Genomic DNA, 19,436 nt, shown 5'->3' on the forward strand with positions numbered 1-19,436 from the left:
TGAAAACAGTTGAGAAAGAAAACATCATCACACACCCAACATTTGCCTAATGATAAGTCTGTACAAAGCATTACAATGTATATTGTTGTTTCTCCTTTTTCCTTGTTGTTGTTTTAATGTAACCCACTTAGAGGTTTATTTTTAGATTAATTGGTATATAAATTGTATATCAACATTTTAAAATGTGGTTTTAACTGAGAATGTGGTTTTCAGTGATCAATAGGGCTGCCATAAACCCAGGAAATCCTGGCCATCTGGGGGGATTTTTTTCATTTTGAACCAAAAGTCAAAAGGAATAGGCAATTCATCCTGTCCCTGGACACAGGGCCACATACCCCTATTGGTCAGTTGGTCCCCTGCCCAAGGGAATGCCTGAGACCTCCTGCCACCATAGGCCAATATGTGACAGGCAGATGATCTGGCCTGCCATTCACTGGTTACCTAGGGTGGTTCAGAGCCCATCTGCAAAACCGCCTGCCTAGGAGGGCAGATAGACCCCTCAAACTTAAAACTTATTTTCTATGAAATGCAGGGGGAGAGGGAGGTATTCATACAAAGACCATAGACCACCTAAATAAAGCTCACAGACCACAGGTTGAGAGAATCCTTGCCAAAGGGATAGATTGTTTTCATTTTCTCATTTTTAAAAGTCTCAGTTTCAGTTCTTCACATTTGTTTGCATTAAAAAAAAATGTTCCTGAACATTCTTCAGTGAATTAGTGTCAATTTGACCCGACATGTTTCCATGCAATTTTGCCTAACTAGGGGGCTCTGCCCCCCTGCTCGCCATACTCACTCTAGTCACCAGCCACCTCCCCTCACATTAACCTCCTAGTACTTCTTTTTAGCACCCTCTGCAACTTCTAAGCTCACACCTGGTCTTCCCAACGTGGTTGTTGTTGTTTTTTAAGCCACTTATGTCTTCTATTCTGCACCCATTTTCACCTACACACACTGGTCCTACATCCCCGCCTTTTGTACAATCCCCTTACACACAGAACTCCTGCATGGCCACCTGGTGATAGCAGAATACATGATGTAAAGAGCGAGCTACAGCCCAAGATAGGTAAAGAGGTAGTAAGGGAACAGCTAGCTACTTTGTTGTTGTTTAGTTGTTTAGTTGTGTCCAACTCTTCATGATTCTCCATGGACAATAACATAGCTACTTTAAATAAATTCAAATCTCCAGGGCCTGATGAACTGCATCCAAGGGTACACAATAAGATTTGGATGTAATCTCAGAGTTGGTGGAGGAAATTGTGTGCCACCTCCCACCCCTAGCCTCATTATCTCCTTGTCAGGACAATGATTCACAGCAGGGGTTCTTGACCATGGCCCCCTAGGCTTCCATGCATGGACTTTAGGGGCCCCATGAACCAGGCACCAAAAATTATTCTCCCTCCCTTTATTTCCTTCACGTGCCTTAGAAAATTGTCTTTGTGAAAAGAATTCTGCAATGGGGCTCCACTGCTTTCATCAGATTCTAAAAAGGGCCTATGAGCACCTGTCCTCAAAGGTTAAGAACCACTGATCTACAAGGAACAGCAAGAAACATCTACGCTGTGGCTAAAAGATGAGGCCTTTGCAGAGAGAAGTATACTTTTGCAGTGCAAGGTCAATGAATTCCACTACCAATTGTGTCAATGCCAAAAGGTAGATTTTATTAGAAGACGAGCAATAGGTAATAGAAACAAAAATCAGTTAACAAATTGACCATAAATACAAGTCATACAGACCAATGCAGTGTCTACAATCGCAGGGAATATAAGCAGTTAGTGACTTTCATAACATTTTACTTGTACTTCTGCATAAGATAGAATATATCAGGGTATAGTTTCTTTGGAGGATCCAGACCCCATGGAAAATCGCCATGTTGCCATTCAGGAATATACTTATGGAAAACTAAATTAGAGATTCGAAGAAGCAACAGCTGTATGTCCTTTCTGTTTATTACAATATCATGTCCACCATACCACACAGCAGTTGGCACAACCATGTCTTCGATTTGATAGAATGGAGGAGTTGTCTGTGGATGAAAATATCAGAATGATTAAAATGGTCTTCATCTGCCAATCTTAGATTTTACCTGTTTTCTTAGCCGTCTGATGGTTCATATGCAGAACCATCAAAACTCTGGGATGTGTGGCCTATGTATCTGGAAAATGCTTCCTTGAGCATTAGTATCAGATTTTCTTCACCATTGTATTAATGAATCTGTCACGTATTAATTGTTTACTGTGCATTCTTGATTTATGTGTAGGACAACTACTTGACTGGATTGAGCATCGGATATACCAACATTGTGGGATGTACAATGACATTGAGGATGTGTATCAGGATTAATGTGCATGCCTGCTAAAGTTCAGCTTGGCACATTTAGGCTCTGGACTTAATCGTCTTTCAGGTAGCAGTGAGCAGGCTTTAGAAAGCTGCCCATATGACTTCAGTTTTGAAGTTCTCAGAATATTTCTTTCCTTCTGCCATTGCATGGCTTCACAGCTGCTTCTACAAACAAGATAACTGTTTTGAAGCTATATATATACATACACAAACACACACACACATGCTGAACATGTGCAGCTTTATATTTTTAAAGTATTTCAAACATGGCACCACCATGACTATAGGAATAAAACTGAGTTTGCTTCTCCTGCTCTGAGGTTAAACACATCTCCTTGGGAATAAGCAACATTCTGATGTAAGAAAAGGATAATATGATTTCAAAGTAAAAGAAAAGAAGAGAAGATCTCTAACCACATAAATGCCAGGGTGGTCACCCCTGACTATAAAATCTTCGTTGGGATACTGCATGCTGGCTGAGGTGCTGGAGTCAGGCTGGTTTGTCACTGCCAGCGCTATCTGGTGCTCTTTAGGTGATCATTTGGGCTGTGGAATCTGGGACCTCAGCCATGTGGTCCAGGCATGGCTGCAGAAGGAATAGTGGGAAGCATCAAGGGTTTACCAGGAGAGGGATGGGATCTAGGTTTACAATGTTGGTATCCATCTGTCTTGGGAGAGAATGGAGTGCGTTTCCAGGGGTGAAGTCCAACCACTGCGCTAGCAGCACCAAAGTGACCTGGGCTACCCAGACACTAAGACCACCATCTCGGCTGCACTGATGTGGTCCAAAGGAAGTAGAGCAATGCATTTGGCACCAGCTTGGCTGCAGAAGGTGCTGGAAGGAGGCATACAAGGCCCCATCCAACTGTCTCCGAATTTGTGCCTGGTTTACTCCTGAAACTTTACTTTTCTTTAACTCTTTACCGTATTGTATATAGCTTTGTTCTTACTGCCATAGTCAAAATATTTCAGTTCTCTTGATTTAAAAACCTATAAAATAAAGGGGAAAGTACAGAATTTTGATATTTTTTATGCAGGCATCTTTATAACATACAGAAAGAACCCTGTCCCTAATCCCTGCAAAAACTTTAAATAGATAGTTTTAATAGATCTGTTTTTTTAAAATACAATCTGTTTTTAGCAATATTGCATACTTTACAAATGAATAAGTAAATGATATTGGAACCCTTATACAATCATTTCAAAAATCAATCCTTAATGTTCGCTATCCTAGTAATAGCCAAACTCTGTAAGCTAATGAGAAACTGCAGTGTGCAAATTAAAACTTAACTATCACTTCAGATATTATGAATAAAAAAATCACTTGATGTTTGAAGTTTAAGAACTACTCTTTAGGCAACGAAATTGAAAAGTTTTTCTTTATTTCTTCTTTTGCATGACCCTATTTAAGAATATTTTCTTTTGGTTTCATTGGCATATTATGATTATCAGTTTCTACACCTGTAGACGCATATTGCATGTAACTGGGCAACTACACCAGCAGTAACTCAGAGCAACAAAGATCCTGTGAGTGGCAGCTTGTCATATACCATTTATTGCTATATTGTTTTTCATTTACTGTAACTTTCCTGTCACCTTCTGAAAATTTAAAAAAGAAAACCCTTAAATATTCACACACATTAAACATTCACTTGAACATTAAATGGCCTCTAAATTTTGAAATAAGGAAAAATATGCATTAAAGCTCACCTGGGCCAAGTGGATCATGTTTTTTACAGAACCATAATCAGGAATAATTCCAAAATACGCATCTATTAGGGTCTGTGGGGAGGAATAAGTATGGAAATGTTTTTAAGAATCGTCTCCTATCATTCAGAGGGAGGAATGGATGAATTGAACTAGCAAAAAGATCACAAGCATTAGAGCAATACAATATCCAAATACCTTGAGAAAGGTAAAGGGATATTGCATAGGAAAACATACATCTCAGGAAAGATGTGGTCATGAGTTTCATGCCGATTTGCATTTTTAAATATATATATATATATATATATATATATATATATATATATATATATATATATATATATATATATACATACTATTTTAAGCATCATTCCGTGGTCAATAAGCGCAGGACACCTTTGCCCTGCAGCGCTGTGGCCCACAGATTGCGGAAAAACTTTGCTCAGTATCTTGTTTGTGTGGTGGGCTCATGGGGAAAAACTGTCCCATGAGCCCTTGCAAAGAAGTGTGGAAAGCCTATATAAGGCTGCTGCCTATGATACTCAAGGCCAATTTGCCATGAAAGCTTCCTACCCACCCACACTGGGGTTAGAGCATTCACTGAGCAATTTGGGTCACTGGTTGAGAGGGCAAGGAAATAATTTTAAATAACTCAACCTGATTGGCACTTGCTTTACCTCTGTGAAATTATGGCCTTCCTTTGTTAGGTGAAGAATGTTGTTTGTATGAGGGCATGAATGCCACTGGGCAGAATCAACACACTATAAGGGGGGGGCTATAAGGGACCTGAGGTGATGATTGATCATGACACCCACAAGCTTAATGTTTTGGGTATCAGCCCAGTAGGAATCTGCACCCTGGTCGCCCAGAGAGACCTTACTTGCCTAGCTTGCACCTCAGGAAGAATCTGAACCACACTGGCTGACTCTCATGTAACAGGTTTGGGGCGGTCCAAACACAGCAGATCCATTCTATCAACATGGGGCTTGTGGAATATTCTGGGATCCAATGCCATGCAAACCCTTACCCTGTCTGCTGCTGTCTGATTTTATCCCATCACCATTGTACAATCTTGTTATTTTGCTGCTATCTATGGGTCACATAGTTCAGACATTATTATTTTTTGTTGCTTGAGACCCATCTTGTGAAATTCTTGAAATTAAAAGATGGGCTATAAAGATTACAAATAAATAACAAGTTAAGTTGTAATGTCCTGTTTTTCATCTGTTACAATTAAAGCTATAAGATCACTGTGTTCTGATATATAGGGAGTGGCTGCTCTGTACAGCTCCAAACACTGCTAGATGTCAGGCACAGAATGTCCTCCCCTCCCTTTGGGAACTTCACAGATAAGAATTGATGAGCAGTTGATAGGTTTATAGTCCTTTGATTACAACTTCATGTTGCAAGCACAAATATACAGCTCTCCACAAGGAGGGCAGTTGGCTACTCTAAATCCTTCTTCCAACTTCCACAGCATTCAAGGCACCAACGGGAAGTTCCTCCCCCTCTCTGCCTCCTTTGCTCTCTGATACGTTCAAACCTCCAAGTCCATGGGGGGAGGGTCCCCCACACTCTCAATTGATGTCTTGACTAGCTGTCCCCTCCCTTCTGGTTCCCTTGTCATTATTTCACAACTGGGTAACTCCTCCCTAAGCTGTTCAGCTCCTGTCTCTCTCTCTCTGCTTCTGAACACACTGTGGACAAGGGGAGTGACTCTTCCCCCTCCAGCTCTCCATCAGAGAAAAGCTGGTCTGCCATAGAATGCATCCCACAGTCCTCGTCTTCAGACCATTCCCTGACTCTCGACTACAAGAGCAACTTGCCGCCATGTTCTGCCTCCATGGACAGAGGCAATAAAGCTTCTGAACGCAAGTTGCTCTTGAGCTCAGGCCCTGCTTGAGGGTTTGGCCACCTGACTGGCTACTGTGGGAACAGGGCACTGGACTAGCTGGGCCATTGGCCTGATCCAGCAGGTGCTTCTTAGGCTCTTAACTGGCCTCATCCCTGACCCTTCGACAGGCAAACAGAGGTGAATGGGAGTTGGAATCTGACACCATCTGAAGGGCCACCAGTTTTCTACCCCGTGAGATATCAACAGATAAAGAAAACAACAAAAGCCATATAGTTTATCCCTTCTGTAATATACCAGGGTCTCTTCCACAAAGATTCTTCTCCATTCTGGCTCAAACATGTACAGACATGGTCACTCAGTTACACATTTAGGTCTCCAATGCTATACATGCATAACTTGAAGCATGTACTATTGAACTCCATCATGTTAGTTACTCAATATGCAATCCAAAGCATGGTTAATTTATCTTTAAATATTAGAATAAAATATATTGCTGTTGTGGGGACTGGAGTATGGTATTTTGCCAATATGTTTAGCAAAATAAAGAGTCAACATACCATGTTTAAGTTATTTGGATTGCGTCCGGAGCCAAGGAACATAAATTGGATGCAAATCTCGTCCATTACTGGATAGCTACAAAACTTGGCAATCAGTCTTTTCAATTTGTTACTTAAAAAGACAAATTCTTTCTTCCCCCATATCAGCTGTAAAATTAAACACAGAGAGAGATCTTAGTGATTCTCTTTAAAATTAATTTCCAAGCATTTAGAAATTAAATCCTCTTAATTAAACCAGGTATAGCATGACCCCCCCCCCCAATGTATAAGCTTGAGGGTTGAACTGCCCATATCACTAAATTGATTATGCTAGAAGACTGCATTAACACACTCGGGAGTGCCCAACCTCGGCACGCACTACACTAATGATTCCTCTGCCCTGTCTCCATGCATCACCCCAGCCCCTCTGGGCACCACCCAATACGGCTGCTTCCACAGTCTCCATGCGCCACATCTTGTTGGCTCTGCACTTCACCCACGACTGGACCAGGCCTGAACTCCAGAGGAAAGGCAGTGGGTGGGACAATGGAGCCAGTCACAACTGCAGCAGGCCCTGTGGGGCCTTTGAGAGAGTGCAAGGGCCTCCCAGGAGCCACGTGGTGCCTGCTACAACTGTGTCGGACTGCTTCATGCCATCCCACTGCTGCAGGCCAAGGCAGGCAGCACACAGAGGTGGCTAACTACCACAGCAGGCAGAGGTGGTCTCAGAGGCAGTGGGTGGCAGTGAGGACCCCAGGGTCCCATGGGTTTGGCACCTATGAAGACACTACCAAAACCTATGAGAAATACCTACTTTCATTAATCCATCAGGAAGACTGCAAAATAGCACTGCAGGTCCACTGGTGCCCACAAATGTGTAGATAGGAGCCAAAGTCATGAAGAGCTTGACTTTCTGAGTAAGCTGTGGCCTGAGTGAAAAGGCAATTAAACCTGCCAAAGAGAAAGAATTCCAGAATTCAGCAGCTATTCCAGATAAACCAGAGTCAATATGCACATTCAGTCTTTGGGTCTCTCATACTGGAGAATGGTCTTATCCTAGTGGAAGAGCACATTCATATGTGTTCAACCCAGGTGTCTCAAGGTAGAGCTGGGAAAGACCCAAGAAAGCTGATGCCAGTCAGTGTTGACAATCTTGAGATACAGGAACCAACGGTCTGACTTGGTACTACAGCTCTCTATGTTCCTATATGCTTATCTGCAACCAGTTTGCAGAGACCTCAAAACCAATACCAAAAACAGTATTTCTGTCCCTGCTTGTTGTTCCTTCAATCTGAATTATTAGATTGGAACTATACCTGTGATGCGAATTTTGGATTGTAAGAAGGTTTTAAAATTAAGGGCTCAGGCAGTAAATGGATTCCATTCATTTCGTATTACTTACCAAGTGTCCCACCCTGAGAGTAGCCAATAAAATACAATCCTTCTTGCTTAGTTTTCCGCAGGATAAAATTTATTGTTGCTGGAATATCATATATCGCAATTTCATGGAAGCTATAGAACATTACAGAAACAAAATGCAGGTGAAGTTTTCTCCCCTTAGCCTCATGTTGCATTAGTAGGGCACACTATTAGAGGTGTGTATGGACTCTGCCCAAATAATGAGGTGAATTGGGGTGATTTGGGCTGTGATCTCCCATTCCTAAATGGGATTGTGCCTTTAAAAAGAATGTTAAGAGAGTTAAACGTGTGGCTGTCCACCCACCGCTGCCCCATTGACATCTTTGTATTGCTCTAGGTGAACCCAGACCCAGGCAATCTAGAGCTTCATCTACACATTCCCAGCAAATCCCAGATTGGCCTGATTCAGTTCAGGATCTAGGATTCATCCAGAGTGAATGCACAGTCCTAGTTACGATCCTTATCTATATCTCAGAGCTCCACAAATTCAGCCTGCATGAATATAGAGAAAGTCATGCATTTTGTCATGTTGATGTAGGCTCTAAAAATAACAAGAAAGGGAACCATAGTCCACCATTTCCCATTTTTTGGAAGTCTTTCCAGTACTGAAGCACTTCTGACACAACAGAAGTAAAAAAGATATGTTGGTATCAGTTATAATTCAGAGACAGTAATTATTACAATTATCTCAACTATCCAAGCTACAAGTTGTGCCTTTATACCTGAAATTCCAAAATGCTTCTTGGTCAATTGACAGAGTCTTGTGTCTTCTAGACCAGCTGGTCCCTCTATTATTTATTAGCCAAACATCATAGCCAGCATCTGCTAGAGCAAATCCCAGGCTATTCTTGGGAGGATTTATAATCCAGGTCCTACCTTCACCCAAAACACCATGTACCAGTAAAACAACTGGCCTAAGATCTGGTGGGAGGGGAACAGAAACAAAATGGGCATTAGATAATATTGTTCTCAGTAGGAGTTGTTGTTAGCCACTTAATACAATAATACATATACTGCTTAATGCTAGATAGGTCTCTAAGTAGTTTACAAAATACAAAAACCCAATACACATATAAGCATCCATCATTAAAATATCCAGCAAAACAATTCATTAAAATAATGCAGCAAGTAAAATAGGACACTCAGATCAAGAACTCACAGTAATGCCTGTGGAGACAAGTCATTCCTTTGATTTTCAAGAAAGATTCCATAGCTTGCAAAGGGCTGTTAGAAAAGGAACTAATTCTAGATCAAGTTGAACATGACCAAAAAGGAACTAATTCCAGTTCACATTTGTCCACTTACAAAATGAACTGTTTCATGTTCAGTTCAGATTTTAGTTCAAATTATCTCCGACAATTTTTTTCAGCATTCAGAATGTTACAAGCTGCTGTGCTGATGTATAAAATATAGGCAAATAAACATTAAAACACCCGCAGTTGGATGTGACTTATTTTCTGCAACAATTAGGAACTTTAAGCTTAAGAACTTCTAGGCTATGCTGAATCCTTTCAGTACAATTCCTTAAAGAAACACCAACCAGTTACATTCCAGAATTACCTCTCTTCCCAGAACTGTGCATTCCATAAGGAATTCTGTTTGCTTGCAAGTAGTAGCCATCCTCTGTCAAAATCTCATGCTCTTCACTGGGGTATCCCCAATATTGAATGATTTCATTCTGCAAGAATAAAGAAAGGCTCAGCAGATTGAGACTTCTATTCTAAATCTAGATGTGCTAGAGGGGATTTTAGTTACAATGGTGCTGAGGAGAAGAGAAAAAGTTCCAGATTCTGCCTTTGTCCCCTGATGGCTGTAATGAACAAAAGCAGAGGAGGCGCAATCAATACACTATGTATTAATCATTAAACAAAATATGTCATTTGTCCTTGGAGTCAGCTAAATCCATCCATTGCAATCTATCAAGCCCTCTTTGGAGTAACTCAGGAAGGCTCGGAAATGCTTCTGTGAAAAGCCAATGCTTTGGAATATCACTTAAAAGAAATATGTACAAATTGTTTTGTCCTAGCAATAGCCTGTTGTTTTCAAATGCATCTGAACAAGCAACTCACAATAGTCATGAATTCTTGGGGATTCAAGTGCCGTTTCCTTAGGAATTCTTCTGACTCGATTGTCTGTTGGATTAAACACGCCACTGCCAAAAGCAGCCACATTCTTGAGGTGGTACGGACAGGTAATGGCCCCAGTTTGCGCCTCATGAGTAAGGGTTTTCCCACCATATGTGAGTTGCTTCATATCACTTCAAGCTCCAAGTTGCTTCAGAGCATGATTAAGGTACTGGATCATACCTGGCTGTAAATTATAGAGCATCTCCCACTGAACATGGAGAATCTCTTGCTGAGCTTTTGTTTGGTGGAAGGATTACTTAAACAAAGTTGCCCAACTTACTGGAGGCTGAAGGAGCAACACAGTCTGAACAACACTTCCAGAAAGACTCCATGAAATGCAAACAAAATGCTTACTACAACTAGTGCTCTTTTCTGGTCGGAGTACTCAGCTACAGAGAACAATATCTGTTTCATCATACACTATCCAGAGCAACAGAAAAGGTTTCAAAAAAATATCATCACACACTGAGCATTTGCCTAGTGATAAGGCAGGACTGTACAAAGCACTAAAATGCATATTGCAATTCCTTGTTTTATTTAAAAAAAATGTAGCCCACTTAGATACTTATTTTTAGATTAAGTCATATTTCTATTTCTATTGTAGAGGAATTGCAATAAATTTGGGTTGCCGAAGAAAGGAGTGGTTAGAAGGATATAAACTTGATCTCATATTCTTATTGTTCAATTTAAGTAATAGTGCAAGTTTAACTATTATTCACTTGTATGGGGCATTAATAGAGAGCTCTGCTCAAAATACAAGCTATGGTCCGACTTCCAGGGAGGTGCCTCTGGTAATGGCGGAATTCCTCTGACCGGGAGGAATCTGCTCCGTGGGAATCTGGGTCTGGCCGCCACGGCGAAGGCGGAGACCCATTTAAATCACTGGCGGGAGAAGACTGTGAGTGTGGGATTCGGCGGGCACCTTTTGCGCCTCCCCCACTCGCGGGGAACCCCGGTTTTTGGGGCTCTGGAGCGACGTGGGGTGAGTGGCGCAGTGCATTGAATCATCTGCTTCTTCCACGGAGCGAAGCCGCATAGCTGTTGCCGGAGAGCGCTGACCTTTTCCTGTGGACAATTTGACTTTAAAGTAATTACCCGTGAGTGGATCTGAAACGGAAGAATTGGATTTATAAATGTTTAATTTGGTATCGCAACAGGGAGGTTCAAAACAGGAAGTCCGCCTTCCCCTTTTGTAAATAGACTGAGGCAATGAAGTTGCAAGCTGGAGTCCTGGAAAGTCTTTTGTAAAAGATTAAATTTCCATCAATAAAGAGCATTAAACCCCCTCTTGGAGGCAGGAGAAGAGAGGGGGAAGTTGCGGATTGATTATACCTGTGGGAGAGAGTGAAGAGATTTAAAACACCGCCGCTCTGACCCTGGAAATGGGCTGCTAGTAGGACTGACGTCTTTTGGAATGTTCATTGACAGGGTTTAGAACGTTCATTGACAGCTAGTTAAACAAGAGAAATACATTGTTTCTACTGTCTCCGGCTGCTTTAAAAAGGAGTAAAAGTAACTGAAAATTGAAACTAATTTGAAACTAATTTTGGATTGTTGAAAAGAGGATACTATTGACTATTACAAATAGAAACTGTTTCCCCCTAGTGGAAGCCTTTGAAACCGGTTGTTTTACAAGAGCTGGGATAGGGGAATTTCCAGCTGCAAGTTAAAAACCGTGAGACTCTGGGACTGACCTTGAATCTTTTAAGTGTTATGGTAAATGGAAGAGGAAAAATAGACCAGTCAACTGCTGACAAAACATTAAGGTCTGGGAGGACTTGGCAACAATCCAGAAGAGGTTCATCATCAGGCCCCCCTGCTCCTTCTGTTGCTGCCTTTGTACCAGCATATTTAAAACCAAGAAGAATGTCGACAGAAGAGGCTTTAGTGGCTGCATTTTATAAGATAAATGACTCATTGGATCAGCTTAACAGGAAAATGGACATCATAAATGCGAAAATGGATGTTTCAATTACTAAAATCAACCTAAATACAGAAAGTATAAATAATACCAATACAGAAACCACCCAGAAATTGATACAGGAACCTACTTTGATACGGCAAACTGCGGAGGAAGCCAGGGAGGGGGGTGTTGTTGCTGAATGTAAAGTGACACAACTGGAGAGAAAGAGAAAGAGAGCCCCAGCCCTACGGAGGCAACTTGATGAACATGGGTTGACGCTTGCTATGACTGAACTTAAAGAAAAACAGACGAATTTGAGGATTAGAGTTCACTTTTGGTGGACATGCCCAAGGATTAAGACACTTTGGGAGATGATTTATAACGAAATGAAAAAGGCATTTAAATATACCTTCTTGAAGGAGCCAGAGGCCTTTCTCCTGGGCATGGTCGGCCAATTGGTGTTAAAGAAGGATAGAACTTTTTCCACATATGCAACAATAGCAGCAAGAATATTCATTGTGAAGTACTGGAAGACACAAGATTTATCTATTCGGGAAGAATGGCAGATGAAGTTGATGGACTATATGGAACTGGCGGAAACGACTGGCAGAAATCCGAGACCAGGGAGAAGAGTCGGTGGAAGAAGACTGGAAAAAGTTTAGGACCATTTATAGAAATATTGTAAAAATAATGAATGTAAGAAAAACGTTGGAATGAAGTTATATGGCTCTAGTAGAAATGCTATAAGGAATTAAGTATAAAAAGATTAATAGAGTATTAAAGGGAAAAATAAGGTCAAAATATGTTAAGATAATTATAGGATAGAAACAGAGGAAGATGGAAAGGAATTGCTGAAACAATTAATAGAAGTGGAATACAAAAAGGGAGGTGTGAGGAGGTCGTGGAAATAAGGGAATGAAAGAATCATAGAATCATAGAGTTGGAAGAGACCACAAGGGCCATCGAGTCCAACCCCCTGCCAAGCAGGAAACACCATCAGAGCACTCCTGACATATGGTTGTCAAGCCTCTGCTTAAAGACCTCCAAAGTAGGAGACTCCACCAAACTCCTTGGCAGCAAATTCCACTGTCAAACAGCTCTTACTGTCAGGAAGTTCTTCCTAATGTTTAGGTGGAATCTTCTTTCTTGTAGTTTGGATCCATTGCTCTGTGTCCGCTTCTCTGGAGCAGCAGAAAACAACCTTTCTCCCTCCTCTATTTGACATCCTTTTCTATATTTGAACATGGCTATCATATCACCCCTTAACCTCCTCTTCTCCAGGCTAAACATGCCCAGCTCCCTTAGCCGTTCCTCATAAGGCATCATTTCCAGGCCTTTGACCATTTTGGTTGCCCTCCTCTGGACACGTTCCAGTTTGTCAGTGTCCTTCTTGAACTGTGGTGCCCAGAACTGGACACAGTACTCCAGGTGAGGTCTGACCAGAGCAGAATACAGTGGCACTATTACTTCCCTTGATCTAGATGCTATACTCCTATTGATGCAGCCCAGAATTGCTGGGCTAAGATAAGATATTGAAATTGTTTTGTGTGTTAAATGGTTTGTGTCTTATTTTGTTATTTTTTTTTTGTTTTGTTGTGTTTAAATGGTTGAAAATTAATAAATATTATTTTTAAAAAACAACAAAATACAAGCTATGCTTAAATACAGTTTTTTAAAAGTTGCTGCAACAGGAAAAAAATACACCACCGAAAACAGGCTGAAGGGTTTTTGCTTACCTGCTCCACTCCAACAGAGTCTGAATTTCAGCTGGATGCTGCAGAAGTGTTGAAGAGAATTTAGCTGCATATGTTTTATGAATAATTATGGTGGCATGCAGTACCCTGGACACCATTACACATTCAACCTCTGAAATATGTAGGTTAAGCACCTGAACTATGAGGCCTACGTGGATTTTGTAAGCGATTGATTGTGGGTGTAATCCTACACACATTTACCTGGTAATAAGCCATCCTAATCCACTTGATCTTACTTTGGGGTTGGCATTCATATGATCGCTGTGTGTGCGTGCGCGTGCGCGTGCGTGTGTGCGTACTTTAATTCACTCTTGTTCCTTTCTAGATTCAAATTAAATGAGACCTAGAGGTACAAAGGCCTTGTAAATTAGAACGTTTTGATGAATTGTAGATTCTACACAACATGAGTATCCACTTGGCTAGACCAAGCAGAGCATTTCCCCCAATAATTCAAAGTGTGAGAGGAAATTCTCCCTTCCAGCTTTCATGAATTCTTCCCCAGTGACTCAATCTCCCGGCCCCCATGAAACACGCTTTTAATCCTACTTGACTCAAGTTTACATTTAGAGAAAACAAAATGCAGTTATAGATACTGTTTGTGTTTTCCTATAGACCAGGCACCCCTGAACTCAGCCCTCCAGAGGTTTTGGTACTACAATTCCCATCATCCCTGACCACTGGTCCTGTTAGCTAGGGATGATGGGAGTTGTAGTCCCCAAACATCTGGACGTCCAAGTTTGGGGATGCCTGCTGTAGACTATGTGATTTAGATTTTGCTGTCCTTTTTTAAGCACATTTTTTAAAGGGCAACTCCATGAGGAATTTAAAGGGGGCTGTGACAGCACTGTGTCCCCAATCTCCCCAGCAGGTACCAGGGCTGCGTAGAGAGCCCAAGCCAGAAAGAGAGCCTCTCCCTATTGTGAGTGATATCAGCATGGAGTGACATTCAAGATGGGTAGAAGGAGCCATGTAGGGACTCCATTTCTGATTCCTCAGGAGTAGTCGTGCCAGGCTGCTTGAAAAGCGGCTGTCTTTCCTCTTCTATCCCATTAAATTTGGATGATAAAACCACAGAAACACCGTGAGGAGGGCAACCCATTTAAAATGGTAAACAACAAGCATCAAAACAAATCTGTGTACTGGCATTAAATTACTTTGCCAAGTAACATCTTGCCACTTTAAGTAATAAGGGGATGGCGAATGACGCAGGAAGGTTTATTCCAATAATAACTGGTAAGACAATCTCAACCTTAATTTCCTTTGTGGATTAAAATTATACCAAAAGGTACTTGACTATTAAAATGGATTGTATGCTGATTTAAGAGATTTTTTTCTGTGAGGGGGACTTTGGTTTGCTGAAGAAAGGAGTAGATAGAGAAATGTGAAATAGAAGGACATAAATTAATAATTCAATAAAGGACTGTTTCTACCACAATTATTTTCCATTTATAGTTGTAGCCAATGGACTCTGTTGGATACAATATAAATACTTGAATTTGGTGCAATGAGCCCCCAGGGATCCTTTGCTGAGTTCCAAAGGTTTGAGGATTGGGACTATGGGAAAAGAGCATCTTGGAATATAAATAGGTATACACTTTAAGAAAATACCATCTTGTGGCAAAATAAGGCCATGACAAGAGAAGATAGGTGTGGAAAGCAATAAAGATATTTTTGAAGGTATACTACCAACTGCTGGAGGAAAAGGGATATGACAGATGGTGACGGCTCGTGGCAGAAAAGCGTCGCTGCCAGCTGAAGGTGATTTCAGTGAGATTTTGATGTGAATTCATTTATCTGTAGAACAAAATTCTTTAGCATTGGCTGAGTTATTGAAGAACATTAAGGATTGTACCAATGACATTAAAGATTTGGCTAAAAGGACAACACCATTGGAAGGGTCAGTTTAAAAACCTTCTGAAGGGAGCCAAGATACCAAACAAATGGAGATTATTCATGACTGTGGAACTGATAAGAGCTGTATACTCTGCCTGATCCTGTATACTGAAGTCCTGATCCTGAAAAGACTTTCTCATGGAACCTTAAAAAAAACCAAAAAACCAAATATGCTTTAATCTTTTGTTATTGTCCATGGAGTTTTCTTGGCAGGAATAATGGAGTGGCTTGTCAGTTTCTTCTCCAGGTGGATCACATTTAGTCTAAACTCTTGGCTATGACCTGTTCGTCTTGGGTGGCCCTGCACGGCATAGCTCATGGCTTCTGTAAGTTATTCAAGCCCCTTCACCACGACAAGGCAGTGATCCACGAACACAGCTCCATGATCACTGCAGATGGTGACAGTAGTCACGAAATTAAAAGACGACTGTTTCTTGGGAGAAAAGCAATGACAAACCTAGACAGCATCTCAAAAAGCAGAGACATCACTTTGTCAACAAAGATCTGTATAGTTAAAGCTATGGTTTCCCCAAAAGTGATATATGGAAGTGAGAGCTGGACCACAAAGAAGGCCGGAGAATTGATGCTTTTGAATTGTGGTGCTGGAGGAGACTCTTGAGAGTCCCATGGACTGCATAAAGATCAAACCTATCCATTCTTCAGGAAATCAGCCCTGAGTGCTCACTGGAAGGACAGATCCTGAAGCTGAGGTTCAAATACTTTGGCCACCTCATGAGACGGGAAGACTCTCTGGAAAAAACTCTGATGTTGGGTAAGATTGAGGGCACAAGGAGAAGGGGATGACAGAGGGCAAGATGGTTGGACAGTGTTCTAGAAGTGGCCAACATGAATTTGATGAAACTCCGGGAGGCAGTGGGAAACAGGAGTGCCTGGCGTGCTCTGGTCCATGGGGTCACAAAGAGTTGGACACGACTAATCGACTAAACAACAACATGCTTTAATCTGTCTTTTTCTTTTCTGAACTTCCCAATAGTCCTGAGACTGAACCATATCCTCAGTAAGTCTCTGATAATATAAGAAGGCGAAAAAAATAAAAGGCATTTCATTCTCTTCTTCTTAACTTACCCGTTGTACTTCCCTGGGAATGGCCAATATAATACAAGCTTTTTTGCTTAGTTTTCTGAAGAATAAAGTTTATGGTTGCTGGAATATCATAAATTGCCATTTCATGAAAGCTGAAAGACAAACACAGAATATAGCTGAAATTTTGCCTGTCTGCAATTGCATACAATTGTGGACATTAATGTATAAATACATAAAAAAAATACATCAGGTATGATAACGTGACATCTGGAGAATTATGTTGTAAGTTTATTCTCCCATGGAAGGAGTAAGGAAAGAAAAAGTACATACATATTTATGATTTATTTAAATATTTCTATCTCCCTTAAACTAGCCCCAATCGGTTCTCAAATATATACATTGTCTACAGGTCAAAGGGTAATTTTAAAGAATTATATAAAATTATACGTAGAAATTATTATATAAAAAATATTATCAAAATACTCAAGTGTGTTAAATTTAAATGGTAATTCAGAAGTCCCTTTCCACGGTCTAAGAGTTGGAAAGCCTGGGCAAAAAGGTACTGTATTTACCTGAATGTAATGCACATTTGCTTTTGGCCAAATTAGGTCACGAAAATTGGGGTGTGCATTAGATTTGATGACACATTTACAACTGCTGGCAAATGCTTTTTTGGTTTCAAGGTTTTGAAATTGAGGCGCACATTAGATTTGATGATGCATTAGAGTCACGTAAATACAGTAAGTCTTCACAATATGTCTGGCAGAGCTAACAGGTCTGTACAAGAGCGGGTCATCAGTTAGGTAATCTAAATCCCAAATTTATATATTAGTAGTATCATGGCCAGCCTAAGATATTCTGGCACTGGAGGTGAACCACAAAATTGGACTACCTCCTCCCAGGGGGGAAGCACTGAGTGAAGATCTATGCCAGGAACAAGGTGGGCAGAGGTGGAGCAAGGTAGGTGTGGTGGGTGCGGTCCGCCCTGGGTACCATCCCTGAGGGGGATGTGACAAAATCCGGTGTGCCCGATCGCGGTCATACCAGAGCACACTCCCCAGCCAGGCCACTGCGCCAGATCGCACCCCCCCCCCCAGCCTGGCTGCCATGCTCCCCATCCCATCCCTCCCTATGGAAAGTTCACTACACCCGTATGGGTGGTTCGTGCCACCCCAGGTGCCAGAGAGGCTTCCTCCGCCACTGAAGGTGGGAAGAAATATTGTCATTAGGAACAAGTGGGGATGGAAGATCTACACCAGGAACAATGTGGGGAATCAATTTGATTATCCTTTACATATGGCAGAGGGAAGGGCATTCCACAGTGCAGGGGCAAGAGCAGAAAATGGATTTTTTGTTGTCACTACTCTCTAATATTCTGTACAGTGTGTTTGGAGGCTGAATCTGCTAACCCTGTGGGGCCGGGTAGAACGATGGGGGTGGAGATGCTCCTGTTTAACCTGGAGGTAGGCTGTCTGAATTGTGTATTGCTTTGTAATGATTTGTTGGGTCTCTGGGCAATAATAAAGATTGATGATGATGATGATAAAAATAAATACATCTATGAAGCATTTCAGTTAAATGCATTGTAAAATCATATAGAGAAATCCAGTTGGGAAAGACAGAACTCCACAGTGCCATCTGGTTTCATAGTGTTATATTGCCTATACAATGCATCTAAAATGCTTTTTCTTTACTAATCTAGTTGAGTCCTGGAAAAGTTCTCAGGAAAAGCATCCCTTCCATCCAAGCAACAATAGCCCCTTGTACTTATCTGAAATTCCAAAATTCTTCTTGGTCTATTGAGAAGTGCTGATGTCTTCTAGACCAGGTGCCCCCCCCCCGTTATTTAATATTTATTATTTATTATCCAGACATCATAATCAGCATCTGCTAGAACAAATCCCAGACTATTGCTGGGAAGATTTGAAATCCAGCTCCTGCCTTCACAAAAGTTACCAGGTACCAATAACGCAACTGACTTTGGCCCTGGAAAACAAAGACAACATTAGATAGAGAATGGGCACTTACAGAGCACCAACATTTTCCACTGGTATCTAGCCCAAGGCCAAGCAGAGAAGGGTGCAGGGGGTACAAAGGAGATGAGTCAGACGTTTCCTAGGACCTCAGAAAATGTTTTCATTGATTGTGTGAAGACTAGCAACGATGTTTTGTGTAAGCCTACATAAAACGCTGTGACACTTCTTTCCCCGCCCACTTTCTCTTCTGCCAACATGTCCCCGCCTACTTTTCCCAAACAATCCAGAGAGGCGGTGCTGAAGCTTTGGCAAAAGGTAGCAGAAGTAGGTGAGGCAAGAAGGTGGGCAGGACTTGCCTCTCCTGTGGCTGAAACGCTGTGCCTCTGAGGTGACTGACATCTGCCGCTGAAGTTATCCGCCATACACTTTGATCAGAGTAGGGTGAAGCAGCTCATTGCCACCATTATCAACATGAACAGATGAAGAACTGGCTATATCTGATAAAATTATCATTGTGGGGCCATTTGCAACACTCTCCCTGCCACAATGTGAAGGCAATCCCATGACAGGACAAGGATCTGGGATAAGAGTTCACCACCACTTTATTGATTTCAGATGTAGGTGGACTTTGGTTCTGGCACTGGGTATTTATCCATCCTGGCCTCCAGTTGGAGGGCTGAAATTTTAAACATGGGCATTCGAAGGATTGTGGCATCACACTGGTCTACCAAGGTGGCCATTCCAAAACCACTGCTGGAAGCTCTATGAATTCTCTGCCCCACACTTGCCTTCTGGACAGAGATTTCCACCTAGATCCCTCCAATGGGGTACCCTATGAGTGCTAGGCACACTCAGCTTTTATCCTTACCTGGCAGACCAGAAT

At 41.6% G+C, this 19,436-nt stretch overlaps 1 protein-coding gene across 4 annotated transcripts; it reads right to left on the bottom strand.

The window, feature by feature from the left end:
* Window positions 1-1,635: 1,635 nt before the first annotated feature.
* LOC309532158 (lipase member M-like) lies at window positions 1,636-13,925 on the bottom strand. 4 transcript variants are annotated; one of them, XM_082222187.1, is made up of 9 exons: window positions 13,623-13,925; window positions 9,418-9,535; window positions 8,580-8,778; window positions 7,841-7,950; window positions 7,253-7,389; window positions 6,460-6,606; window positions 4,051-4,122; window positions 3,265-3,330; window positions 1,636-2,026 (listed from the first exon to the last, which is right to left on the bottom strand). In XM_082222187.1, the coding sequence occupies exons 2-9, from the start codon at window positions 9,437-9,439 to the stop codon at window positions 1,793-1,795; spliced, it is 987 nt and encodes a 328-aa protein (XP_082078313.1). In that variant the 5' UTR covers window positions 9,440-9,535; window positions 13,623-13,925; the 3' UTR covers window positions 1,636-1,792. The 4 variants fall into 4 exon arrangements, with proteins under 4 accessions (XP_082078313.1, XP_082078310.1, XP_082078311.1 ...); XM_082222184.1 differs by lacking the exon at window positions 13,623-13,925 and adding an exon at window positions 9,927-10,047; XM_082222185.1 differs by lacking the exons at window positions 9,418-9,535; window positions 13,623-13,925 and adding an exon at window positions 9,927-10,373.
* Between the last annotated feature and the right edge of the window lie 5,511 nt (window positions 13,926-19,436).

This window comes from Podarcis vaucheri (genome assembly GCF_965113315.1).
Source record: "Podarcis vaucheri genome assembly, chromosome: 5".
NCBI lineage: Eukaryota > Metazoa > Chordata > Lepidosauria > Squamata > Lacertidae > Podarcis > Podarcis vaucheri.

Excerpts from the sequence above, each read along its gene's own strand:
- LOC309532158 (XM_082222184.1), bottom strand. The coding sequence starts at position 10,028 with ATGTGGCTGCTTTTGGCAGTGGCGTGTTTAATCCAACAGACAATCGAG. Across the intron at positions 4,123-6,459 it reads ATCCAAATAACTTAAACATG|ACCCTAATAGATGCGTATTT; the intron begins GTATGTTGACTC and ends TCCTCCCCACAG. Across the intron at positions 3,331-4,050 it reads ACATGATCCACTTGGCCCAG|GTTTTTAAATCAAGAGAACT; the intron begins GTGAGCTTTAAT and ends TTTATTTTATAG.